The 22,706-nt window shown below is 44.3% G+C and overlaps 1 protein-coding gene across 1 annotated transcript in view; it reads right to left on the bottom strand.

Annotated features, from left to right (window-relative positions):
• Positions 1–10,046, bottom strand: part of LOC139340366 (inactive dipeptidyl peptidase 10-like) — a 92,007-nt gene extending 81,961 nt beyond the window's left edge. Inside the window, exon 1 of the mRNA XM_070976153.1 lies at positions 9,713–10,046. Within this exon, the coding sequence (XP_070832254.1) occupies positions 9,713–9,769 (57 nt within the window). The 5' untranslated portion in view covers positions 9,770–10,046. The remainder of the gene's footprint in view (positions 1–9,712) is intronic.
• Positions 10,047–22,706: the final 12,660 nt, after the last annotated feature.

The raw sequence follows: 22,706 nt of genomic DNA, 5'->3' as shown, positions 1-22,706 counted from the left end.
TAAAACCACTGCAGGAGAAGACAAGGACACAGCGAGATGGCGTAATTAAAAGAGAGCATTTAGGTTTTTATGAGCAAACTAAAAATGTGCATAAAAACCATAAAAACAGGCGGATGAAATGCACAGTTTGTAAGAACGTCCTCAAATCAGCACTTTGCACCTGGTATCTTGATTGTATTCATTCCTAATTGAACTTCACCTCTAACGCTCTGGATACACAAACAGACGTCCTGATTGGCTTAGAGACGAAATAACAGAAGCTAAATCAATTCAACCATTTACTGGAAAAAAGGAGAAAAAACTAAGAAGAATCCCATCATGGATGTCAAGTTCATGACAATCCAAGAAGACTTCATATTCACTATGTGTCTTCTTTTGTCTTTCACTTCAAATGTCCCGGCTGCAGTGATGACTTCAGAAAGTGTTGTCATGACATGCACTTTGGAAAATATGTGAAACTCATAGTTTTACAAATAAATTTAAAAATCTTCATTTTTGAATAAACCTCTTACAGTAGATGGACAGTGTTTGAGTTGTGAACACCATTCGTCCAGAAGATGTTTCAGTGATAAATCTTTTTGTCCTTCAGCCTCCTGTTTGTGCTGTACATTACTGCACATGCATTCTCCGTTTCACACCACCGGTCTGACTCGGGAGGGATTTCTGCTGCTGGACAAAAAAAGCGTGACTTATGTATGTTGGAAACATATATTCCAAGCTGCCACAGGCAACTGTGAAAGGTTAAAGAATCTCAGCTCAGTGTATGAAGACCGGAGGCTCGTTGCCTCTCTGCTTTCTGCGCTGCAGTCCACATATTTCAGGGTCTGGATGAGGACATGAAAGGGGTCCATGTCAGTGTAGGTTCACCACACATAAACGGCTGCCCACACCTGCAGCAGGCCTGGAGGCCAGACTCCTCTCACATTATAAATCTTGATGTGTCAGTGGATATGCCCGAAATATAGAGAGAAAAAGAGCAGGACGAGTCTTCAGTGTGAACTTTGAAGGAAAAAGGTAAAGAGAGTCCTGCTGCTTTTCTGTCTGTTGTGTCCCCGTGTTCAATAATTCTTTATAATAGTCATACGTTGACCTGTGTGCACCCACTGCAACGACCCACTTTACAGTAATGACTTGTGCATTAGTTAATTGCCGTGTGCGAACGTTGATTTGACAGCTCTGATTTTCTCTTAGTCTCGCCTCCCAGAACAGACAGCTTTCCACTCCATTTCAACATCGGCTCTTCCCTCGCCATTCATCAGAGGAGCTTCTCAAACTGTGTCTGTGCTGCGCGTAGAGAAACACACCCCGTGATTGACAGGAAGAGGTGCTGCCCCTCGTTGAAAGCTAGCCTGATTGCTGAGTTTGGCTCGCTGGATTTCCAGAGGGGGCGATTGCAAAGCGCTCACCGTGGTTGCACGCCTCACTGAGTGCTTTAAAGGAGCAGAAGAAATGGATGGATATGGAAGATTGATAGCTTTGAGCTTTTTTATTAAATTAATTCAATCACCTTTGAGGAGGAGCTGTGTCAGAAATCCAAAAGAAAATGATCCTGCAGACCAACATAAGTGTAAGCTGCCTATAAGATGAGTTTATTGACCAATCTGGTTGCTGATTTATGTGCTGCGCTCTCAAGTGCTGCATCCATTTCTGCAGTAGCAGAATGGAACCGAGCACAGGTTCAGGTTAATCGCCCCCTTCGACACCTATCTCAAATTAGTTCTGAGACAGAGTTTGGGAAAAGCTAACGTTTAGTACTTCTGTGTCCGGCGCCCACAGCCTGGATGCTGAAGAGCAGAACTGAATCCAGACATAATTATCAGCAAACTGTGATTCCCTCCATTATAATCAGATCAATTGAACAGTTTCATCAAAAACACAATGCTGTAAAATGAAATCTTCAGTGGACCCTGGCCGTCCTTTGTTGGAGGTTGGCTCAGAAAGCACTCAAACACGAGGATTTAACAATAATGGAGATTTAGAAAGGTGAAAGTGATTTCATGCGTGGCTCGTGGCTTTTACTTTCCAGGTCTGTCTTTCCCAAAGTCTGGAAGAGCTGCAATGCAAGTCGTTTCTTTGCAAAAGCTCTTAAAAAGTGAAATCCTTTGCACACAGTTAAACCAGGTTTACTGTGGGTGTGTTATAAAAGCTCTCTGAAGACATTCAGTTTACAGGCGCGGTGCCACCGGAAAAATGGCAGCTTGTCGACTTTCTCTTACAGAGTCCATATTTTATGTGAGATTAGCTCTGATTTATACTCATACAAATGCATTTCATGTGACCAGGCAGCATTTAAAAAGCCACCAAGTCATTGTGTGTTCATGAGCTGTGCACACATCAGTTACGGTGTAGCTACAGTACCTGTGCACACTCATAAGGTATACTGTAGCACCGTTGACGCATAGCTTGTTGTTGTCGCCACCTTGTGACTATTAAATGCGAATGCAGGTTAGATATTTCGTTACGATGCGACTTATAAGTGAGAGGAAGAAACCCGGCTGTACAGATGAGCGATGAGTTCAGCTCTCAGACTGTATATCTTCATAATAACAATATATTAAATGACGATGCAAAGATATAGTGAAAGGGATCGATCATACTGATGACCTGACGGAGGACAATCAATCTGCAGCTCCTCAGCTCACTGTTTAGCTGTCCGGCTGCCAAAATCACTGGTCTCATTTTTGGTTTTAGCTGTTTTCAGCTGAGAGAAAGCTCTAAAAATCCATCGCACACCACCTGCTCAGCGGCAAACTGCAGACGAACACAGTTAGAAGCTCGCTGGTGAACAAAGTGCAGCATTTAGCAGCAAAAGAGGTTTTTCTCTCTGTAGCTGGTAGAGACCAAAACAGCAAAAACAATGAATATTGGACTCTTTCTGGCACATGCTATCAGAAAAACAAACTTGTCATTATCATCACAGGTGCTGTAAAATGAAGCAGGACTGAAATCACACCGTATTCAGACCCATTTGCTCCCAGCCAACCCCTATATAACACAGCCCCGTCCAAACATGTGATTATCAAACCATACTGAGCCACAGTCAGGCCAACAGGATGCACTGAAATTATCCGGATAACATGTAATCAACACGGAATGAGAGAATCACTTCACACCTGCACTCGAGACAATGACGTCCTATCAGAACGGCACGTCTGCCTTCCACCTGCGTTCCTGCTCTGCACGCCGCTCACCTCGCAGAGCCACGCAGGGAGGACTGCTGGGAAACTGCAATCACAATCATCTCCTTTCAGAGCCAGACTCAGATTAGCCCTCCAGCTGCTACAGAGCATTGACACCAAGAGATCCCAGCAATATTAAAACACACGCCGCTATAATTTGCTTTAACACTTCACCCAGATATGCTCGATGAGCATCAGAATATCAATTGTGGAAGCTTATTTTTAGTCCTCTTCTGCTTAATGCTTCTTGAGTAGCAGCAGAGGCAAAAGTGATGGAAGTGGGAGTTAGTGGCTGTTTTCATCTGATGACAGGGGCTGCGCTCTTATCCCGGCTTTGTTGTTTGTTTTCCAATTACAATGGCCCAGTGAAATCTAAGACGCTCATATTCAACAGACCGACGGTGCAGCTGGCAGCGTTTGAGTAAGACTTGAACCAATTTCAAGGATTTTTCTAATGACTTCATCGTGTGGAGGATCGCCAGCGCTGCAAAGAGCTGACAGCTGGATTCATCTTGATGTCTGCGAGCAGCACGCCGCGTCTTTGCGGCCTTTCAACAGCAATTCAAATCCTGTTGTGGACTGTCTGACGTCTGCCTAGAACCATACTCATATTTAAAATGAAGAAACAACATCACCTGTCAAGCACTATAAAGCACTTGCCAAATTATAGTCCTCACAAGGCTGCCAGCGGCAGCGCGTCTTGTTTTCCTGTCAGTCGCATCCAGTCTGATAGGTTTTAATTAAAACACTTAAATTTTCTAATAATGTAAACGATGGTCAGCGTGTTGCAGGAGCTATTATACCATACTGTTCCTTACAGTCCCTTAAAGAATGATCCGTTGTTTGATTCCTGCTTGTTTGATGCGTCTGTGGCTTTCAGGAGTTTTCACAGATCCTGGAGAACTTTTTTGGTTTCTCGTTCAGGCTCTTTCTCCAGGAACAGTCTCTGCAGGGAGAGAGGTGACAAGAGCCCGGCTGTTTTCCCATCTGTCCCGCGGTGGGGGCTCCCTGCCGTGCTCCCGGTGAGCCCCAATGTTTCAAGGGGATTTCCTTTAAATGACACACTGGGCTGTTCCAGAAGACTTTGTTCCCCTGCGCTGATCTGTGTGCTTCATCGGTCCAGGGAAGCTGTTTGCTCGCTGGAGGGGGCGATAATGGAGCTGCAGAGTGGCTGAGCTCGTCATTTGTACCTAAAAACATCAGATGCTGTCCCATGTTGGATGAAGGGAATAAAAAGCTGCACTGTGTGCATGTTTTGCTATGTTGAACGCCCCGTTTGAGACGCTCACAGCTGCTGTTTTTCTGTCGACAGACTATCTCTGTCAACCTGCTGGCTTTATGGATTCCATGTTTGGGTCTGACAGCTGATTATCCAGCCAGGGCTGGGTGTCCAACTCATCACCACAGGCCAAACGAGCACATGCAAACTGCAATGCTCTGCTTTGGATGATCATAGAACTAGAGTTACAACACATAACCTTAAGTTTGAAGACTAAATACACTAAGGGAGGGTTCTGAAAATCAGAAAGGTTTTCACGCCAGCAACCATTTTATCTTTGACTGCGACTTAACAGAAGAATTCCTACCAGGAATATGCACATGCATATTTGATTGTCAAGCAGCCACGTAGCCACACAAACACACGTCTGTTGGCCTGAATTCAAATCTGTAATTTGTCTGGGTCTACCTGGCAAACATACCAATCAGGCTTGGCATCGCTCCAGTCCAAAAGGACGCAACGATGCACTCTGATGGATGGGCTGCAGCTCCCTCGGCCATCGTTCAGGAACTGAACTGATCAGGCTTCAGAATAACACTCGTTCAAACAGGAACAACTTCAGCTGCCATCATCACAGGAGCACAGACTCTGTGCTACAGACCACTTACTGATGTGGTTTCAGTTTAGAGGTCTAAAGAATATGTATGGAACCACCTCAGGAGGTGGTTTGATCAATCTGATTTCAGTCCGTCTCAAATGCTTTTTGACTTTTTGGATATCTGACAGCTGTGCACCCACGAAAAATGAAGTGTTTTAGAGTGGTTTCTTCTTCAGAAAGCACCGTTTAGATAGACAGGACAGACAAAGAGGTGACAAAACATCCAAACCTCAAAGCCAAATCTTAACCAGTCATGCTGTGAGCACAAGGCAAACACCGACTGTTCCAAAACACGGCAGGTTCCTTTAATCGGCGCCGCTCGCCGCAGCAGATGAGTCCTACCCCTCAGCACTTTCATATCCTGGTGACACATCGCCTTTGATAACTACATCCCAGCCAGGGAATCCAAACAAAGTCAGATAATGGCAATGCACCATTCAGGTAGAGATGTGTGATCGTCGCTGTGGAGAACTCGGGGACGAATGTTTAAAAACCTCTGTCTTAGCTGTGAGCCGCCTCGAGTGCCTGGATAGTAAAAGAAAGTGAACAAGAAAATTTCCCAAAACATTAAAGCACTTCTTTAATATTGTCCTAGTTTCTTAGGAGGTGTGCAAAAATAGAGGCTGGAACTGTGCTGATCGTGCTGAACGGCAAAAATCTTGAAAACTGGTGTAACTAATACCTAGTACCTAATAAAGTGGCCACTGAGAGTGTTATATATTTCTGTCTGGACATACACACACATACATATATATGTCTCCACACAGAAATATATAATGCTCTCAGTGGCCACTTTATTAGGTACACCTGCACAATCTAATGCAAGCCCTTTTATAACAAGAGTCTGTAGAAGCTCACAAAGTGCTCGAAATGTCTAAATTCAATTATATGTGTTTCACCGAGGTCCTATAAGAGGTGGTGTTGCACTGGACTAAATTATGTTTTTGTCCTCCCTGTTTACATGCATGAGTAGGACAGAATATTAGAAACACCTCTCAGTGTAACATCACTAAGATTTTGTGAGCTTTTACCAAAACAAATTGAATGATTTCTAAGAATCTGTAACACCAGTGCAACCACTGAGCCTGACTCAGTCATGTTTCAAGATACTGACATTTAACCCAGAGGGAAAAAATCCCGTCAGAAAGTGGAATTATCGCACTACAAAACAATCGTTGTATATCTTCGTATATGCTGTCGGGTAATTCTGAATCAGAACGCCTTCTTCAGAGAGGCTTTTTTTTTTGTGCAGGAAAAGTAAGAAATGAGCCTCAAACAGGTCTAACACTGTGTTTATAATATCCGGATGGTTCAGAGTGCGTCATTAGGAAAATTGTTAGTCTCAAAAGAAAAATTGTACAGCTCACATCCAAAGTTTAATGGACAGACCGGAGGAGGCGAGAAAATGAACAACTGGATGTCCGCCAGCGAGGAACGCACATTTATTTCTCTCTCAAAGCCCACAGGGGAGGGGGGGTGGGGTGGGGGGGGTGTCACAATTGTCCTCATTTTCCATTTCTGCAGCTGGTTTTAATGGCTACAGAATTCTGGATGTAATGAGACAAGCACTATGTGAAGCATATAGCTGAGATGATTGAAATTAACGTCTGTTCCTCAGAGTGAAGCCATCATTTCACACCGCTGGCCTCACTCTGGAAACAGCAGCGCCAGTTGTTCGGCCCGTTGGTCCATTACTCTGTCAGTCTGACACCCCCATGAGTGATATTTCAACATCTGTTACAGATGTTTGGAGCATATAGAGGATGCTAATGACACTAATCCTCTGACTTTACATGCAAACAGGTTCACACCCCCACTTGTTCAGGACGCTTTGAAAGCAACCAAACATGACAGAACAACATGCTGCACTGGCTAAACATGCTCAGAGGTTAAAGGTTACATGTTAAATTCCAGCAAGTTAATACAGAATGAAATGTTTGCATTGCTTCAGCAAACCAGAGACGTGTTAAATTTGTCTGTTTCTTATCAACGTTTCTACAGCAGGTATCAAAGCAATGGATGACAGGTACGTGCATGTGAGCTGAGTTTCTCCCCAGGAGGAGGATGGAGGCATGACAGCGAGATGAGATGACCGTCAAGTAGCAGACTTTTAATGAGACATCACTGCGTTTTCCAGCTGTGTTTATGGCAACAAAACCAGGTATTTTAAGACTAATCATAACCTATTCATAGCCCTGACCGAGTGGTTTTTGTTCCTGAACATAACCAGATCCACAGCGTTGTCACATCATAAAACTGAACTGCTAACATCTACTCTGGCACCTGGGTTGTAATTCCAAGTCATCGGCGATGCCATGTTGACACGCTCCACTCTCAAAAGTGTCATTTTATTTTACTCCCACTGCTTTTAATCACATCCTCTATACTGCAGTATACTGCACTCCTTAATAAGGATCATGCAGTTTGAATTTTTCATGCTTGTAATCACGGCACACACACTCAGACGGCTGCACCTGATTCAGGACGCTGCTGTTACTGAGACCGAGAAGGTGAAGCATCAGCTGAGATTCTGGCACTGGCTTTCTGTGTGTCAAAGAAATGACATGGAAATACTGCAGCTGAACCGTCCACACCTCTCAGATCGTCTGGGGCAGGTCTGCTCGCTGCCCTCAGGGCCAACGCTGAACAAACAGCAGCCACGTATCTGGAGGAAACTCCCAGAAAACTTCTTTCAAACAAAGGAATCAAACTTTCATGTTTGCCACTGCTTCTTAATAAATCCAATTTGGGAGTATTGCACTGTAGCCGCGGTGCAATTTTTCATTCTTCTGTTTATTCTGGGTTTTGACAGAATCATTTGAGATTATTTTCTTCTCTGTTTTATTTCATTCATTGTGTCTATGTGTCTTTTGGTATTGCCTAGTGCTCGTTTATATCTCGTCTTAATGCTTGTTTATGTCTTATGTAAAGCACTTTGAGCTGCCTTGTTGTTGAAAGGTGCCACACAAACACACTCGCCTTGAAATTCATAACATTTCTTACACTGAGGCTTCTTTCTGTGAAGACGAGGGTACAGAAATGTGTCCGTGCCATTTAGTTCTGTAATCATATTTATCCTACATAGTGCTATATTTTCCAACGTACATCAGTTTTTCTATTTATGTACTGATTGGTACAGATGATTTAGCACGTAGCATGGGCACAAACATCTCCTTTGGGATGAATAAAGTTCTTCCCTGTCTTATCTTATCTTATCTTATCTTATCTTATCTTATCTTATCTTATCTTATCTTATCTTATCTTATCTTATCTTATCTACTCTGTCTTCATTGGCTTGTTGCTGTGCTGTCACGGGAACGATGCCATAAAGGGGAGCAGAGGTGAAGAACTCCAGTTGACCCAGCTTGGACTGAAGAAAGTTAAATCAATGGTTAGCCAAGCTGTTACACAGCATTAAGCCCGGGCTTTGCAGCATCATGAAAGCTCTGCCGAATAGGAAAACACTCAGCCTCCCTTACAGGTGGAATCAGTACGAAGTCACTACTCTGCAGAGAGGCGTGTTGGATTTGAAACCCAGCGGAGCCTTTGGGCCTAAATGAAGAGCTGAACGGATGCTTCCTCCACTTCCTGCATCCTCTTGATGGATGCAGGGTTTGTACTTCTACCTCAGTAACTTTAACAGATATCAGTGTTCTTTTTTTTCTGATGCGATTCCTGCGTTTGGGGTGTGGCAGTTTGACATTAGCTATGGCAGCTCCCACTCTTGGATCCATTATCCTGTCGATCTGAGATCCTGTTCGACCAGTTATCAAAGACAATTGTACACCTGCTCTAGGTTGACTTATGACTCTGTCCATTCTGACTCTAATTTACAGCCATTAACTGTGCAAACAGACAGATGTTTCAACACTGCTGTGTCTGCGTCAGTGTGCTTCAGTCCCATTTTTCCTTCAGGAAGTTTGCTTTTGGAAGTGTCTGATTCAGCTGCATGAAAGCACTGTTTCCACCAAACTTACCTCTAACAGGGAGGCAGCTGCTGAGGCTGAGCATCAGTCTGACCATTAAAAACTGTACTGGTATGCAATGGGCATTACGACCCGGATGGGTGGATCTATAGGCCGAGTCTTGTTGATGGACTCTTTTCATTTCCATTGAAACACAAACAACAACGTCCATTTGATCCGTTTCACTTAAAGGAGGACTAAATAAATGCGTTCAGTGTCCGGGTTCGATATTAATTGTTAATATTTGGCCTGCCATATGTCGGTAGTATTCAAAGGCCCATAAATCATTTAATCAAGTGGATGCACTGGAGAGAGCCCGTCCTCAAACGCAGCACCGCTTGTCCTGCCTTCCTGTTAAATCATTCATCCAGCATCGTGCCTGCGCTAAAGCAACACAGCGACCGATCAGATGTTCGGCCACAGGAATCACACAAACAGTTTTATGTCATTTAAATCACCCACAACTTCCTCCACGTGTTTTACTTCTGCCCCTCGCAACTTATCCTCGCAGCAGCAACTTTATTCCGCCGCTGAGAGTTCTGATCACAGAAGCAAAAGACTTTGCGCCGCTGAAAGTTGAGCCTCACATGTTCCAATCATACAAACAGCTCCACTCATGCAACTTGCAGTATGAGGCAGAACATGAGACACGAACCCATCGACAGGAGACACGACGCAGCCCTCTGCTTACCTTTCCGTCAGTGGAGTACCGCCGGGTGTGCTGCGCTGCTCCCGCGCTTTGGTTCATGCTTCAGCACCGTGGAGAGCTCCGCCGGCAGAGAAAAAAGCCAATCAGTCCGCGGGTCGATAAACTGCTGCTCGGGGTGATGACAGAGAGCAACTGGCAGACGCAAGGGAGCCACTGGAACTAGTTTACTGGTTCGTTAGAGCTGGTTACTGGTTCGCTGTTCTTCTCCGTGACACGCATGGGTTTTCAGCCAATGGTGCCTTGTGCGTAAAGACTGCTGGTGCGCCAGCTGTGAGCGCAGGCGGGCTGTTCATTCATCCGACAGTTAGCCTTCACTAACCGAGATAACACGAACAATCTGGCTGCCGGATGCTGGAAATATATAGGAAGGCTTCTACATTTACCAAAATGTTTCATAAATCTTAAATCATCACTTTCACATGTGGGGACAGTTGCTGGCTCAGGAGTTAACCTTTGTTTTATCCTTCCATGGGGTCAGATTGCATAACGTGATAAAACTGATGACAGCAGTTTGCTGCATGTAAAAGCTTCATGTTGTCAGAGCTGCAGAGCACTTTTCTTAGGCTGCTGTTAGCACGCTGCTGGCTTCATGAGGAACTTTCTTTAAGCACCATTAAAAAATGAGTTTTGGTAATTATTGTGAGAAACGTGCTATTTGAATCAAATGTGCAGAAAGTTCAGTGTTTAAAGCATGAAAACATCAAGTCTGTCATCCCCATCATCTATTCAACACGAACGTCCGAGGAATCCTCACAGAGTGACATTTAATGAATAATACATAGACATGCCCACAGCAGCGAGATTAACTGATGATGTCCTCACAGGAAGGACTCTGAATAACGACCGATGCTGGAGACTATTTGAATTGAATTCAGAGCTTCCAAGTGAGAAACATTCACCCACATCCCAGCAAGCCACCGTGGACATTAACGAGTTTCCTATAATTATGTCTCCATAACATAATCACTGCAGCATCGTCTCGCTTTCTGCACAGATTCTGAAGAGACTTAAGAGTTTTAAGACAGATGGTAAATGTATTCCTTGCTGGACTCCACCTTTAATTAAGGCACTAAATCCCTCCCCATGTTTCACAGAAGCTTAATCCATGCAAAGTAAAATCCACCATTTTTCAACCTGGATATTATTTTCATATTTCATATGTTTTTGCACTCTGACTCTGGGTTAGAAACTGTTACTGTAAATGTCTTGTGGCAGTGATGAAGAAAGGTCATGATGATTAGACTCAGTGTGAAGCATCTTCATTAAATGTACGGCCATGAACGCAGCAGCTGAGACGGATCCCTCTGGAGCTCAGGCGCTGGTGGTGGTGGAGTAAAGCAGCAGGGGGAGGATGGAGCCTCCCGGGCTGAAAGTCGTAGTGCTGATGGGGAGGTGGCGGGTGAGTCTGAGCACAATCCTCCAACCAACTGGCTCAAGACAGGTGAGCATGAAGATGATTGGTCAGGCAGGATGATGTCAGACTTTGTGAAAGACAGGAAGTGTGACAGCGTGGGAAAGTGAGAAATACAGGAAATTTACCAACAGAGGAAAACTATTATTGAACTTCCTCCAAGTGGCTAATTTTTTTAAATAATTTACCCTAAAGTGTTTTCTTGTGGCTACACAATGAGTTACGTGTATGATTTGATGATTTTCTCTTCGGTTAACCTTGAAAACATTTTACTACAGTCCTCGCTTCTAAATTCAAGCATGAAGGTGAACCACCCACAGCTCCTCCAAACGTTATCTGACACACAATCCAAAAGCACCACAGAGTAATAATTCACACCCTGAAAACCCAGAAGTGGATCACGTTATTACCTCTGACCATCTTAAAATTGTTTGCACCATTTGCTTTCTCTGAATTTTAGTGTGGCTCTTAGAGAAAAGCACAGAAATCAACGTCCACATGTGTCCCTTTAAGGACGACCGCTGCTCCATTTTCACAGGTCAAAACCAATTTCCTCTGTTTTCCTGCTCAGGTGACGAGGCCTCACTGTTGGTGTTTATAGTGGAGGTCCTGGCACTGTGTTCGCCTCGTTTCTTAAGGTGCTATTGTTCTATGAAATAAACATCTGAACAGATTTCCACGACAAGGTTTGCTGTGAGTTATTAAACCAGAGCATCGATGATGGAGTGACGGCTTTGTTGGGGAGCTGTGACATTTTCAGGTAATTATCTTGAAACATGCTAAACATGCTTCAGCACTGTAATGTGAAGGATCCTGGAAACACCTGGTGTCAGAGCAGTTATCCCCTCTGTTCTGTCAACCAGCGACGGTGCAGTGGCCTCCAGCTGTAAACTAGCCACGCTGCCCGCTAACTCTCACCATCAATAAGTAAAGGCCTCCTCTGCTGTTAACTTACCGCAGGGCACTTTGAAGACCGCCGCTCGCCTTCACTTGAAAGCATGCATCCAGTTTTAGAGAGGACGAGATGCAACCTTTTGATGCGTGAAAGGTCGAGCTGTGATAGGAAACGTGTCACAAACGCCAAAATGTCACCAGGAAGTGCGAGCCTGTGCGGCGGCAGACGCTGACGACACAGAGCGAGGCTGAGCAGCTCTGGAGGAAATTCAGCAGCGAGTAAACACGGAAGCAGCTTTGCAAATGTGTTACGAAGAAGATGCATTCAACAGGTTTGTGAGCAGAACCATTTCTGTTTGAGCTCCTGTCATCTCCTTCAGCGTCACCTGACTCCCAAACCCACCTGCAACCTTAAGCTATGGCTCAGTTCCACGGAGCGTCTCTGTGGGCCATGACAGCGAGCCGGCCGACGCAGTAACACGAGCCTGACACGAGCTGCTTATTAATGTTATGAATTACAGCTGCTGTGGCGGAGCTTTGTCACTGCACACTTTTTGGCCCGTTAGACTTCTGGTACCTTCACACATGCTGTTTCTGGAGCACTCCCTCATTGGCAGCTGTGATGTCACATGACTCCATTACACTTTTTTTCAGAATTTGTGCACTCAAATAAATTGTGGCCATAAATAAAGTGCATAACAGTAAACAGTGTTTGCAGACAGAAATTGTGAATCGTGTGTTTCATCCACAATATGCGAATATGAGGAAAAGAAAACGCCAGTCGAACCACAAATGAGGGAAACGTGATGGAAATATGTCATTTATGTTTGTTTCACGTACAACTGAGATTCCACAGAAGTTTGGACGCTGTGTAAAACATAAATGAAGCAGAATGTGAGAACTTTCTAATCCTTTTTTGACATCTACTCAACAGAAAACAGCACAAAGACATAAATATATTTAATGTTTGGTGGTGACGGTGTTACTGATAACATCACCGACAGCTGATCGATGGTGAGCCGGCATGCACAGTACCAGGACCCTCATACAGAAGCAGCTACATGGAATTCAGCCACCATTCGTTTCGGTATTTAAAGCTGTGCTGTGACATGTCAAAATGAGGTAAGTAAGCAGACTTGTGGGTGTTGGACTTGTCCGTCACCAGTCTGACCAGTCAGTCAGCGGTCAGCTCTCCATGCAGGCCTGAAGGAAATGAGGTTTATGAAGATTACCTGCAGCCTGTGACATTTATCTACACGGCTGAACACACACACTTCCAGCGATCCTGATTTCCTTCATCCACCCACAATCTGCACACCCTGAGGCCTTTTTCCCGAATGTTCTTCCTTTTTAGGAAAACGAAATGTGAACGCGCCCCCTCCGCCTCGCTGTCACATCAAATCTGCTCAAAGAGATCGGCTGTTGTGGCGGATATGCTTACAGACTTCTGTGAATTCAGTCCCGCCACGCTGCCCCTGCCCACACGGGTGCCAACTGTACTAATCCCTCTGACTCTTTCGTAATCTGCGGCCTGAGGATAATGCATCGAGCTTACGTAACAATGATTTGCTTTTCTTCTGAACCTTTTCTTATTTCAGCCAGTCTATTTCTGCTCCACTCCATTGAGGTGTATTAATACACTCGTTTCCTGTGCACAATCAATTTTCTGACACCAAAGAAAGTCTAAATTTGCATTCAGGAAGCAGCACGTTGCTGCAGGTTCACCAAATGCTGGCCTCGATGGCGTGGACGATGTTCCACTGGAGCGAGGGTGCAGCACGGCTCTGACTTTGTCCACTCAGAAATTCCTTTTAATCTGCCTCATCTATTCCTGGGTGCTCTTCTGCTCTCATTCATACGCAGCATGTGCATTCTTTTACGTTACGATGATCGATTCCTCTTTGATCTACATGACAGAATTATTCCCTGCTGGTGCAGCCGAGTGCTTTGTGGAGGAGGAGGAAGTTCACGGGGCCTCGGTCGGACAGCGTAGCTGCCGTCCACAGCGTCCCTGCTTCCCCTCAGTCAGCTTCAGGAAATGGAGGAGTGAGGTGCATCTCTCCTTCAATTCCCCTTCAATCATCACTCATCGTTTAATCTATTCCCAGAGAGAGTCTGCATGTTTATTTGTATGTTCTGCAACTGTGACAGCTTCACTTTTCCTCAGCATTTCAATCGCAGGCTGAGGAAATGAATTTACACACATCTGATACGTTATACTTGAAGCACGCAGCTCGACGGACGCTCAGAGTCTCCAAATCTCCACCTCCCCTTCCCACAATGCCAGACGGCTTCGTTTGAGCGCAGTGCTTTCATTAGTGACCACATCAGCTGCTGCCTTCTCTTTATACCTCCCACACAGAGGAGGACGGATGCAACTGTTCCCCAAACAGAGGAGACAAACAAAGTGCTCGTCTTCTGTCTTTGATGGATTCCCAGAATTGTCAGAGTGGAAGTGATTCATTGCACTTCTGTTCATTTCTATCACAGGAAATTGCTATTTCCCCAAATATAGAGCTCATTACTGCCGTCAGTGGTCTTGTTTCAAATGGGAAAAAGATGTCCAGACCATCTTTATTGAAATCAGCTGAATTCAGCTTCAGGTAAACTGAGTTAATTTAACAATAACCACAATCATGAAACCTGCCAGCATGAATGTGTGGACTTTATCAGGCTGCTCTCTGAGACATGTAAGTTCATGCACTGACTTCCTTTCCTTCTGTAAATATATGTGATTTCAGGCTCGTGGAAATAGGAGACGGGATTGATTTATGATTGACAGACACACACACTCTCATCCTCAGGTGAAGAGACACTGATCTAAATTACAGCATAATCATGAGAAAAACACCATTTCCTGTCTCAAGACTGCATCATAATTAATGGTTTTCTCACAAGCTGACCCCCCAGAGATGATGTTTCTGTATCACTATCACTTCACCTGTACTGATGCTATGATTACTGTTATCGTGGCAACAACTCTGGGCATTATACTAACCTGTCATGTTATTGATCAGTGATCGGAAACATTGGCTAATGTTAGCTAGCTTGGCACTACAAATTAGTAATATATAAACATTATTTCCAGGGTTGACGGGGTTGTGAGAAGACGTCCTCATCCCTCCCTGAAGGCCTTATGGGTCTGAATCTGTTTACACCTTTAGATATAATCCTGAAACAGACGTGTTTTTCCTTTTTACCTGACGGCTGTTTCATCTGCTTATCCTGTTTTTTACTTCTACTTTATGTTATTTTTTTATGTTAAGCTCTTCGGGTTGCATTTTATGCATGAATTATGCTTTCTAAATAAAGTTTATTGCTATTATTGTTGTATTGTTACTTGGGCTTTTGTATAATTTTACATTCACTACCAACTTTTTGCAGTGTTTCCTCATGGTGTAACATCATCCAAGCAGAACTGTGTCACTTTTATTCTGTGTTGGATTCGTGGCGCTCTACATAAACATGCTGGTCCTCAAAGCAAAGGCCACAGAGAGAAAGCAGAAACGGTCGCTGTGATGAACACACGCAGACGGCAGAGAAAATAATTGCCACAAAAAGGCAATTCCTCCTTCCTCCCTGCACAGAATCAGCTCTTAAACAGTACTCTGCATCATCCACTTGTGAGCATTTACTTTGGCGTGAAGAGGACGAGTGGGACCATTCGCTCTTCTGTTCACAGTGAATTAGGTGGCTTGACCTTCCTGCCTCCATTCTGATTACCTCTTTGGCTTCTCTTAAAGTGGGAGCTGATCTAATCAGAGCCTCGCCCATGCAGCACCACGATCTAATTCTCTTTCCATGCCTTCCTTGCATTACCATTCTGTTTCCACATGCAACTCTTCAAGCCTGTTTTCAAGCTCGCTCTCTTGGGGTGCTTCCCTCACCTTTTCATATGTCGCCCATTAATTATGAATGAGACAGGGGTCTCTGAAGAGTCGGAGGAGCAGTGATGGTATAGGGCCACGGGTAGGCCTTGGGGAAACAGGGGAATTGTGCACCTCCTTGAAGAGGAAATAGAGAGGAGGTCCTGCAGAGCTGCATATCCAAGTGCTGTGTGTGATAAACCCATAATAATTCATAATAACTCGCTCAGTAAAGCAACTCTGCTTTGTTATGGAGCTTGAAGTAAAACTCAAACGTTGTACTTTAACTGCGTTTTATATAAAATTCACTCGCTCGCTTACGCGGACAGTAAGTGGGTAGAGATTCAACCTTGAACCCACCGCGGAGCGAGGAACGGGGCCACGTTTCTCTGCTGCATTTGGGAGCGGCGCCGTGACACACTTCAGCGTACAGTACGGGTGCACGGCTGACAGGAAATGATTAATGCACGGGTCTATTTAAGACTTTTTGTAATTACAGAGAGAATAGAGGGAGAGAAACTAAATCCACAGAGGGAATAACCCTCGCAGTAAGACATCTGTGATGAATTGAGGACTGAGCCGGCGACACATGTACCATAGAGAAATTTTATAATATTTTAATGATGTTTGACCTAATACTTGAGAAGGTTCTGTATTATAAGTACAGCTATGGAAACAGGATAACCATAGTGATTATATGAACATAAAAGAATAGCACGCTGGGAGTTTATGGTAATACATTTAATTAAATCGTTTTCATTTCATATTGATAACACTTATTAAACCTCAATGCCTCGTCTTAAAATCCAGTTTTTATTGAAAACAGCCATGACTCGGAAATGACTTTCAGAACTGTCGGGCTGCAAGAGCACACTTCACTTAAGGTTCAGAAATTTTCATAAAACAAGCCTGTTTCAGAGGATATAACACATTTTCAGCAATTTCTACGACTCATCCTCTAAAACTGACAGCTGCCATCCACAAATCCATCCTTCAGTAACATTTTCTTTATGAGTTATTCTTCATGAAAAAACACATTTAGTGTGACATGACGGCCTCAGTGTCAGAGTAACTCAATAACAGACGATACCATAAAGAACATGAGAGGCAACAGTAAAAGAGAAGAGGCCTGTGTGTGTGTGTGTGTGTGTGTGTGTGTGTGTGTGTGTGTGTGTGTGTGTGTGTGTGCACCTGTGTACAGACTTGAAACCCAAACTGCTGTGCAGGTTTATTGATCATTATTTGTTGAGAGCAAAGGAAACATTCACAAGGCCTTTGTGCATCCTCGTTCTATTTTTATTAGTCGCTTTGAGGTGAGCTCGCCGTTATGGAGCCTTGTTTTTCTTTACTTCTGTTGTATCCTCCCATAATCCTCCTTGTAAACTGCTTCCAGCTTAAGGGCTATAATGTTTATTATCATCATTATCATCGTCTTACATTGCAGAAACCTCTCACCTGCACCAGCAGAGGTTCTGCTCTCCGCAGTAAACCTCCGATGGGGCTTCTGAAGACGGTGTTTGAGCTTTAATAGCAGCTCCAGCACAGACTGAGTGACACGAGATGACAATCAGAAACAGCTTGCTGCAGGGGAAATGTCAGCTACACATTATGGTGTTAAATTGATGCAATAAACTAAAGACGTGTGGTACCACTGCAGAAAAACAAAGGCATGATTAGACTAACCGTAATTATTTATTAGGAAAACCTTAAACTTTAATATCTTCTTAATGGAAGAATATTATTGCCACCAAGACACACATTAGCAGTAAAATTAATAACCAGATTTTAAAGCTAGCATAACAAAAAGCTCCAGTAAGTTTGTGTTTGGAGGAAGAACTGCGGCTGGATTAGAGCAGTGGGTATAATTATTTCTAAGGCGCCTCTGCGTCCACTCTTCACCGACAAAGATCAGCTGCTGTTTGAGGTCCAGAGGAGGAACACGATGGGCTGATGAGACAGGCGAGAAGTGACAGTAAAACTTTAATGTCCCTGAGCAGCAATTTGGCTTTCAGACAGCAGCCGATAATAGTAAATACAGAAAAATACTGCGATGAGTAAAACTGTCAATCAATACAAAAACCGAAAAACTGCACCGGTTAACAGTCCTGGAAGAAGAAACCAGAGGGCACCATCACATTAGACCAAATCACAGTTTATTTTCACCCCCTCGACGTCGACGGGAAGAAAAGAGCGAGGCCAGCTGGACCAACGCTCAGCAAGAAAAAGCAATTACAGCACGTGAGGGATGACAACACGTGTGACCCACCGGCCGTAAGCACCTGCATGTGGTCATACGTTTTCTATAATGGCAGCTGAGAGAAAAAGTTGGATAATTAGCCTCAGGTAAAAAAAAAAATATCCATAAAGACAAATGATGTGGCATCCCGAGTGATGTCTGGGTCAACCTGCGGAGCAATTAGCACAGCTGGAGCCTCCATCATGCAGCAGCAGCGTCAGTCAGTGAACAGCTCGTCACTGTTTTCTTGCATTTCAGAAACTTGTTTCCATGAGTCCTACAGAAGAGGTGACAAGAGCACAGTCAGCACGCCCTGTGGAGCCATGTTGGCCGGATGGGGTGGACGTTTCAAGAGTTCAGGCTAAGGGAGAAGGCACAGATGTGATGTCTACTCATAGCGGACTCCAGCTGTGTGAGGGGGAGGGCAGCAAGTCATGATGCATCTCTGCTGCAGCGGTTCAAATCCCTGGTTGAGATTATAGTTGTTTTTATTACGTGACTTTGATTTAAGGCTCTACTAGAGCTCTGTAATAAAAACAATTAACTATTCAACCACTCAGAGGCGCGTCGAGACCAACTAATTTCATGGCATGTAGGGCAGCTCAAATGGGAGTGCTGTGTGTTCTCCACTAGAAATGCACTGGGGGGGCCAGCATGGTGGATTCTCCCAGTGCTCCCGACGGCCAGCCTGGGCCTTTGCATGAAATATCATTATGACTTGGACACCTAGAGTAGAGTCACAGGAAGAGATATGTTTTGAATCTGCCCCCTTTGTCTCATGAGCATTGATCATTAGGTTAGAGTAAGTCTCCAGGAAATGAATGTGAGTCAATGTGATGTCCTTTGAAGTGGTGGAAAAACAACTCAAAGGGCAAGGGGCCCGGCACCCCCTGGATCCAAACCCATGTCTTTTAATCACTGCATTTCATCTCTCGGTCATCACTTCACTTTTATGTTTGTGCAAACACGCTAAAATCAAACCAGCATTTAATCGCGATGATTGCTTCTCGTGCAGACGGGAAGTTAAAAAGGCCGAAGTGTGCCGCGCCGACAGTCTGATCTCCTCACCGGTGGCCATTTTAAATTCACATTTGATTACTAACCACAGTGTGTGGAGACTGGATGATTAAGAAAAGGAGTCATACTCATACTGCAAGAGTAAGCAGCATTGAAAACAGAGCATTAAGTGCCAGGTGGGTGAATGAAATGCGTGATCGGAGTGGACACCGAGCACTGTTAGCGGAATGTAAACAGACCTCACAATAATCAATCGTCCACGCAGTTTAACACACTGAGTTTGGATAAAACCAAAGCTAATGGAGGCGCAGTCTGATTTTATGTTTATCCAATACCATTACACACAATGTATTGTTCTATTTAGCTGGGTGAAGATCACATAAATCATCTGTCCAGCAGTTCAATTTTCCCTCTGCTGCTGCTAATTGATTAGCAGCCTGCCTGCAGATGGATCATGCATAAAGTTGTCTGCTGCCCGCTCTGACGCTCCTCCATTACTCAGTAGTTGTTCTGCAGTGCGACATGCTGAGCAGGAGCAGCTGATGAACATAGAAAATCACATGAAGCAGAGATGACTGACGCAGGTGATGTGATGTCTGGCTCTGCTTTGAAAAAGACGAAAAATTCAGTTTTAAAGGCGGCCGTGGAGCCGCCTGGGGACGGGAGCTGATGCAGTCAGACTGGTGCACAGGCCGTATGTTTCTCCACCCTGTCGGGATTCATTAAGCTTTTCTCTGGGCGTGAAGCAATGTGTTTTGTTGAGCCCCAAAACCTTTATTCATATTGTTCGCTCTGCTGTTGCAAGGCTGTTGGGCCTCAGCGGATATGCTGCGGAGATTCATTTTGCAGAATTCACATGGACAACAGGAGACATTTGTGGAGACAAAAAACAACATTTTGCCTTAGACAGCGCAGTGACGTGATGGCTGAGCTGAAGTCTTCACACACCGGCACACCGTTGCGTGACTGTTTAGTTCTGGTTATAATACAAAGCATCTTCTTTATTCCTTTGTCAACACATTTGAAATGAATCAGACTCTCGGAGCCTGTTAGAGGATATCTGCACCTTTCTGACGGATCAAATGACTTCTAAAGCCTCAGCTTCCCCCCTCCTCTCAATCTTCCCTGCAGCCACTGTTGTTGTTCTGAATTCTTGTAGCTATTTCTGTTTTCAACATGTTATGTTTACTTCCACATCCCACTGGCATGGCGTGTAAATAAATTAGCACCTGCAGTGAGTAAATTTATGCGGTGCTAATATTCAACCGCGCTGCTATTTTGGTCAAGTTCATCTTCAGTGTTAGCGTGTCTTCCTTTGAAGCAAACTCTGCAGTGTAAAAATAGGATGTCTTTGTAAGATGTAACACACCTCAGGTTCAAAGGAGTTTCTCTCCGAGATCCCAGAAATAAAAATTAATCAAATATATAATACAGATGTATTAGTTTCTGTTTGCAAGGGGCTTAACTCAGACAGAAGCTTCACAAAGGACAGACAATATGATCCTGGTAGAGCAAACCCAGGACTAGCGGCCTCGATGCGAACACAAGTGCTGCAGCGTGACTGGTTTCACTTTGACAAGAGCTGCAGACTCTGCTCAGTCTGTGGCCCTCACGGACAAGGACCCTCAAAGCAATGGCATGTGTTACTGTGTGATGTCTGCAGGGGGCGCTTTGCACACATAAGCCCACTGCAGCTCTCTGGCTCAGGATGTGATGTCAAACTGCGACAAATGAGACACAGTTCAACATCAAGCCGACAATCTGTTTTAAAATAAGCAGGAAAACAGCCGTACAGGTCGATTTCACAAGCAGGTTATCACAACACGTTTACACTTATTGTTAGGCGGCGACCTCTAGTGGCCGTAGCCATTATAACGGGGGAAAGGAGGAATAAGGTGACAGTATAAAGAGCAAGAAAGTCTGCACATGGTGGAGTTGGGCTGGATGGATCAAACCAACACACGACTGTCATCCAGGAGGCTGATGCTTGAGTCTCGTGTGAGACCCAAACTAACGTAACAGTTCCAGTTAATTTCCATCGAGCTTTATCAATGCAATATTTCACAAAGGCCCATAAAAACGCCATGATGGTGACACGGCTGCTGCCGATCGACCTACCGAGGATGAGGATGTATTGTTTGAACATGGTTATGTTCTTTTGCGTCAGCAGCCGATGAAAAATAAACAGTAGATCATCCTCAGTGTTTGTATGTCGCTTCATCTGAAGACTGGAGTCCTCAGGTTCAAAGGACTTCCTTTAAGAGACTCCAAGACAAATACCATCAAAAATAATGGTACATTAGTTTCTGTATGTCAGTTTGAGTATTTCATAGAGGGCACAGTTCTAGTCGTGGTCCAGAGATTGTTTGTGTTCTGGACTCTCACAGCTGTTGTATTCCTCTGAGTGACATGTGAAACACTTTCATTACTGTTGGTTAAAGAGCTTTGTGCAGAAACAAAGCTGTAAATGTCTTCAGAGCAGATGATGAAGTGTGTGAGTTCAGATCACACACTGGATGAGCCTCTGACTAAACAACGCTGCTAACAACCCTGCATCCTTGACTCGAGAACGTCCTGCTGTCCTGACAATGCTCTGACATCCATCTGGACCTACGGTTTGAAATGAAGATGCCGTACTTGCAGCTGTTAGCACAAACATAAGATTCAGACGGCCTCAATCAGATTCAGGTGACAATCCAGCTGAATGCAGAAATCTTAACTCTTGTGGATATCTTCAGGAGGATTTGAGGCAGACATTCATGATTCGCCTTTATTCATATTTAACAAACAGGAAGTAGTAGTACAGCTGGAAAACTGGTCTAGAAAGGGCACCCAGGGTTCAGAGAGGTTGTACAAATCTTTTCATTAAATCCAGTCAGAAGGACGGAGAAATAAATAAACTCTTGTTGCACGTCAGTGTGCGTTTTGGCTACACGGACGGCAGCCTGAGCAGAATCAAATAATCAGCAGACAACATGCAGACCCGGGAAACAAACCTTTCAATATGAATCCATTTTGCAGCGTCGTGCGCTCAGTACCACCAGTAATTGGAAGTCTGTGTGTGGAGTTACCTTCAAAGAAAATTCACAATTTACAATTGTGAACCTCCCATTGCTCTGTTTATCTGCACACAGTTCAGGAAGAGTGCAGATAAGATTTTGCATTATTGATGCACTCTGCTAGATTGTCATCAATAGCTCGAGCCATAACCTCGACCAGAGAGCCCACTGACTGTAATGCACGAACTGATGCACACAGACACTGATTGCAATTGACACACGCTGAGCTGCAGCGGCAACTGGCAAGCAACCAAAGAGCTTCTGTCTCGTCTGCTGCTGCGACGCAGAAAATAGAACAGCTGGAGCAGAAACAGCCGAAGTCCGCAAAGAGATTTAGGTTTGCAGTGATGCCGTTACAGGTTCTGCACATTTTTGGTAGAGTTACAGTTATTTCTCAGTTTGGCTTGTGGAGGAAATCATCTTTGTCAAAGGTAACATTCCTCATGAATGAATGTATGATTGTTTGTTGTTGTCAAAGGAAACGTCTGCAGAC

This window comes from Chaetodon trifascialis, chromosome 12 (assembly GCF_039877785.1).
Source record: "Chaetodon trifascialis isolate fChaTrf1 chromosome 12, fChaTrf1.hap1, whole genome shotgun sequence".
Lineage (NCBI taxonomy): Eukaryota > Metazoa > Chordata > Actinopteri > Chaetodontiformes > Chaetodontidae > Chaetodon > Chaetodon trifascialis.
The sequence above is the reverse complement of the archived record's forward strand: the minus strand, read 5'-3'. Positions and strand labels throughout refer to the sequence as shown.